This window comes from Oncorhynchus mykiss, chromosome 5 (assembly GCF_057628025.1).
Source record: "Oncorhynchus mykiss isolate SJ-2025 chromosome 5, ASM5762802v1, whole genome shotgun sequence".
Classification (NCBI taxonomy): domain Eukaryota; kingdom Metazoa; phylum Chordata; class Actinopteri; order Salmoniformes; family Salmonidae; genus Oncorhynchus; species Oncorhynchus mykiss.
This window is the reverse complement of record NC_143026.1, coordinates 36358189-36363313: the sequence shown is the minus strand read 5'-3', so window position 1 is coordinate 36363313 and position 5125 is coordinate 36358189. Positions and strand designations below refer to the sequence as shown.

The 5125-nt window shown below is 43.3% G+C and overlaps 1 protein-coding gene across 1 annotated transcript; it reads right to left on the bottom strand.

Moving 5' to 3' along the window:
• Positions 1-675: 675 nt before the first annotated feature.
• On the bottom strand, positions 676-4265 carry drg1 (developmentally regulated GTP binding protein 1). The gene is made up of 9 exons (XM_021602602.3): positions 4000-4265; positions 3348-3471; positions 3068-3243; positions 2659-2728; positions 2396-2565; positions 2103-2233; positions 1740-1907; positions 1469-1591; positions 676-1022 (listed from the first exon to the last, which is right to left on the bottom strand). Exons 1-9 carry the CDS (start codon positions 4036-4038, stop codon positions 923-925), a joined length of 1101 nt encoding a protein of 366 aa, XP_021458277.1. The 5' UTR covers positions 4039-4265; the 3' UTR covers positions 676-922.
• Positions 4266-5125: the final 860 nt, after the last annotated feature.

Sequence of the window (5125 nt, the reverse complement as noted above, 5' to 3'; positions counted from 1 at the left end):
AGGGACGGCCAGGTCTTGGTAGATTTGCAGTGGTCTGATACTCCTTCCATTTCAATATTATCGCTTGCACAGTGCTCCTTGGGATGTTTAAAGCTTGGGAAATATTTTTGTATCCAAATCCGGCTTTAAACTTCTTCACAACAGTATCTCGGACCAGCCTGGTGTGTTCCTTGTTCTTCATGATGCTCTCTGCGCTTTTGACGGACCTCTGAGACTATCACAGTGCAGGTGCATTTATACGGAGACTTGATTACACACAGGTGGATTGTATTTATCATCATTAGTCATTTAGGTCAACATTGGATCTTTCAGAGATCCTCACTGAACTTCTGGAGAGTTTGCTGCACTGAAAGTAAAGGGGCTGAATAATTTTGCACGCCCAATTTTTCAGTTTTTGTTTTGTTAAAAAAGTTTGAAATATCCAATAAATGTCGTTCCACTTCATGATTGTGTCCCACTTGTTGTTGATTCTTCACAAAAAAATACAGTTTTATATCTTTATGTTTGAAGCCTGAAATGTGGCAAAAGGTCGCAAAGTTCAAGGGGGCCGAATACTTTCGCAAGGCACTGTATATGTGTCACTGTTGTTCAACATTGTAATTACAGTGCATCTTTCAAGGCATAAACCCAATGACATGATGTAAAATAAAAGGCAATCCCATAAGTCATATTTACGGTGTTTATTTGATATTTTTGAGATTCAAGGATAATACTCTTCGATGGATTTAATGAATCACATGTCGGCATAAATGAGAGGTAAACGCAACATGGACATTCATATTTTTTCTTTTCTGTTTTTCAAATTCCAAAATAAAATTGAGAACCACAAGACACAGATGTTCTCGTGGATATGTTTGAGAGGGGTCTTCATGAGCAGCAGACTATTTCCTGTGATGAGAAAATTAAGCAATCAGGAGTCTTTTTACTTTTTCACCAGCTGGATAACGTCCTCATCCTCCATGACATGGTCTTTTCCCACCTTCTGGGGGTTGTGTTTCACTGAAGCACCCCACACCAGAGCACTGAAAAGACAGGAAGACGGAGTGTTAGAACAATACCAACCAGCTGCAACATTGAATCATATTTGTCTGTGTGCTGGACACAGTGGCAGCTAAGGCTGCGTTTAAACAGGCAGCCCAATTCTGATCTTTTTTTCACTAATTGGTCTTTTGACCAATCAGATCAGCTCTGATGTGATTGGTCAAAAGACCAATTAGAGGAAAACATATCAGAATTGGGTACCCATGTGAATTTTGAATGTAATTGTTTTTTTTTTATGATAAATGTTATATATATATATATATATATATATATATATATAGTTTTTATATAGTATAGTTTTTTTTAAGTGAATTATTTCTTTACTGATTGTGGCTTTAAATCAGTTAAATACTGGGAGTGAACCCCAGTCTTTTCAAAAACATCAACAAGATGCACAAAAGCCATTCATCAACAGTATAGTACTCACTATTTTAATTCTTTGAGGAGGCTTTTATGAATCTTCAAACAGAAGTCCTCCACTGCAGTATGTTCAGTAGGTAGAACAACTGGAGATGTGTAGTCAGGAAGCTGGCCTTTGGGTTTGGTGTATCTGGGGGACAACACATTCAAGTGATTAATTCACAAAAACAACATTTATCCAAGTAGTACAAAACAGTTCTGTGTGTAATAGGAATTATGTTTCATATAGGGTTCCAATGTCCCATCTAAGGGCTGTTATGTTGAGTGTATTTCCTTACATGCGCACTAGGTGCAGGTAGTCCCACATCTTCTCCAGAAGGTCATCAAAATTCCAGCGGGAGTGGGCAGAGATGGGCACGCAGTGGGGCACCTTGTAGATGATGTCCAGCTCTTCAATGGAGATCTGGTCAATTTTGTTGAGCACATAAATGCAGGGGATGTACACTCTGGTGGGATTAAACAGAACTGTTATGTCAGCAGGTCTGTAGGGGAGCGTTGACCTTACTTTGAATGCGGTATAGCGGGACTTTGGCTTGGGGTTATAGATTGGATCCAATCATTGATTAATTGAGGATTAAGAATTTTAAAAAACTCAATAAAAAATTACATCCCTGAGTTTGTAGAAGTGCTCAGCTGCTTACCGGTTTCCCTCCACCACGTCGATGAGGTCATCAGCCGTGGAGTCACTGCGCAGAGTGATGTCAGCGTTGTGGATCTTGTACTCGGCCAGGATGCTCTTCACTGCGTCACCGTCCAGCTCACTCTGTGGACACTGGAGAAGGAGCAAGAAAGGAAGAACACCAGCGTAAGCCCATTGAAATCAAATGAGAGGGATAAAAGAAGAAACTACTTCTAGAGATAGAGAGCTGTGAAGAGAGAGAGAAATGGGAACAGGTTGAGCTGGACGTGAAAGTGATGTATTAAACAGACGTACTGTGACGGTGAAGTTGATGCCTCCTTTGTCCTTCTTCTTGAAGCCGATGTTGGGCGGCTTCTTGTTGAGGCGGATTCCAAAGCCCTCCAGCTCGTGTTCAATCAGCTTCTTGTGGCCCAGAGGCTTTAGAACATCCAACACTATGAGGATCAGGTTGCAGGTTCGAGCCACTGGGAAAAGAAAGACCACAGTTACAAACTACCTTCAAGGTGTGATTGTGACATGTTTGTGTATGGTTCTGATGATTCACTGATGGCTCTCACCTGCGATGACCTGTCGTCCTCTACCCTTGCCATCTTTGGCCCCCTCGATGATACCTGGGAGATCCAGGAGCTTGGAGACACAAAAGTGGAATAAACATACAAATACTGAAACATCTCCTGCAAAACAACCAAAAAGTAGCAAAAATACCAATTATCACTGTTAGTACATATTGTCCTCTATTGGCCATAAAGGAAAACTCCATCCAAAATACATATTCAGGTATTTTCTTCATTAGTCCCCTGTTGATACAGTCCCAAAATGATTTACACATCAGCAGTCAAGTTTTCAAGATATTGGACTTTCAAGAAGCATGATGATGTGGAAGTGATACTTGTCTTCTTGAAAGTTCCACATAGTTTTAGAGTGGATTTTCCCTTTAAGCTGAGGTCTAGTATGCACATAAAGTACCTGTATTTTGGCACCCTTGTAGCGGATCACTCCTGGTACTGTGGTGAGGGTGGTGAACTCATAGGCCGCCACCTCAGAGTACACCCCTGCCAGGTTACTTAGCAAAGTAGACTTGCCCACTGAGGGGAACCCTACAAACCCGATACGGGCATCACCTGTTTTTGCCACATCAAAACCTATACAACAAAGAGTGACACATTAGTATTTATTACAATATGACAAGATCTTGTCCACCTCAACTTATCGACACAAAATATGATGATCACGAGTCAGGACTCACCTTCCCCTGTGCCTCCTCCACTGCCTCCCTTTGGTGTGATAAGTTCTCTCCTCATCTTGGCCAGACGAGCTTTGAGCAGCCCCAAGTGGTTAGACGTGGCCTTGTTCTTTTGAGTCCGAGCCATCTACCCAACACAGACAGAGGATGTTTAAATCATTCATATTCAACACAATACGACAACAGCCAGAACTATAATATTAGCTAGGCCTACTTGTCCAGAGCCAAGTTATTGCGATGGCTGGCTTTCGACTGATCACAAAGAAAACATTGTCATCACGACACCGGGGTGAATTACAATCTGTCAAAGCTGGGGAACTCCGGCGTGGTTCTATACGTACCGGCGCCGGTTAGCATGCTACTGGTGTTTAAATAGCTAGTTTGTTACCCTGCCAACAATATAACGTTAGCTAGCTAATTTACAGTACCCACTAGCTTACATTAAAAGCACAATAACACACAGCTATGCTCAAACTCAGGTGTCTGACATCATATTATGGTTCTATTCATTTTTTAAAAGGAGAAATCCATTGTAAGGCCTTGATTAGCCAAGTTAAATTTAGCCAACTAGCTAGCCATCTAGTCAATTGGCCAAACAAAAATGTGATTCACAGCTAACGCGTTAGCTAGCATTCGCGAACGTTAACGAACTTACCTCGGCCTCAATTTCTGCTATTTTAGCGAGTAAACTCATCTTGTAGCTGGTCCTAAGATGATATCACTATAACGATTAAACAAGTTTAATAGCAAAGTTTTAAAATGTTGTAGTTTTATCACGCAATCATACAAAACTAGCTAGCAACAGCTAGCACCCATGCTTTCAACCTGTGGCTGGGGTCTTGGCGGCTCTCGCGAGGAGGAAGAGGGAAGCAAACCAAAGAAACTCGATGGCATACTGGGCAAACTCAGAAAAGGCGTTGTAGTTGGCGCCACCTACTGGAATTAAGTAGTTTGCAGATTTTTATTTGCTATCTGGCATAAAAAAAGGAATACAAAAATACAAATAAAACAAGTTAGCTGTCATTACATATTTCGTGCAACAGCAATGACATGAATGTTGCAGAAATTATGTAATTTAACACATTTCAAATTCAAGATTCATGCTTGGTTTTGACAAATCATAAATGAAATGTATCTGACGCTGCATAATTCAACACACGCACATAATTCTCTCTCTCTCTCTCTCTCTCTCTCTCTCTCTCTCTCTTTCTCTCTCCCCTCCTTCCCTCAGTCCATCCCATCTCTCTCTCATGCCCTCCCTCCCTCCTTCTGTCCGTCTCTCTCTCTCTCTCTCTCTCCCCTTCCCCCTCCTCTTGTCCCCCCCACCCCCCCCCTCTCTCTCTCTCTCTCTCTCTCTCTCTCTCCCCCTCCTTCCCTCAGTCCATCCCATCTCTCTCTCGTGCCCTCCCTCCCTCCTTCCGTCCGTCCCCGCCTCTCTCTCTCTCTCTCTCTCCTTCCCTCCATCCTCTCGTCCCCCCACCCCCCCTCTCTCCCCGCTCTCCCCCCCTCTTTCCCTCTCAGTACGTCCCTGTCTCTCCTTCCTTCCTCCTTCCGTCCGTCTGCCCCCGCTCTCTTTCGTTCGCTCTCTCTCTCTCGCTTGCTCTCTCCAACGTTCGCTCTCTCTCTCGTTCGCTCTCTCTCTCCCTCCCTCCCTCCCTCCCGTCCCCATCTCTCTCTCCTTCCCTCCCTCCCTCCTTCAGTCCGTCCCCGTCTCTCTCTTTCTTTCCATCCGTGCCTCCCCCTCTCTCTCCAGTCAAATGGATGGTATTAGTAATGCACAC

Excerpts from the sequence above, each read along its gene's own strand:
- drg1 (XM_021602602.3), bottom strand. The coding sequence starts at position 4,038 with ATGAGTTTACTCGCTAAAATAGCAGAAATTGAGGCCGAG. Across the intron at positions 2,566-2,658 it reads AGGACGACAGGTCATCGCAG|TGGCTCGAACCTGCAACCTG; the intron begins GTGAGAGCCATC and ends TTCTTTTCCCAG. Across the intron at positions 1,023-1,468 it reads CTCCTCAAAGAATTAAAATA|TGCTCTGGTGTGGGGTGCTT; the intron begins GTGAGTACTATA and ends CTGTCTTTTCAG.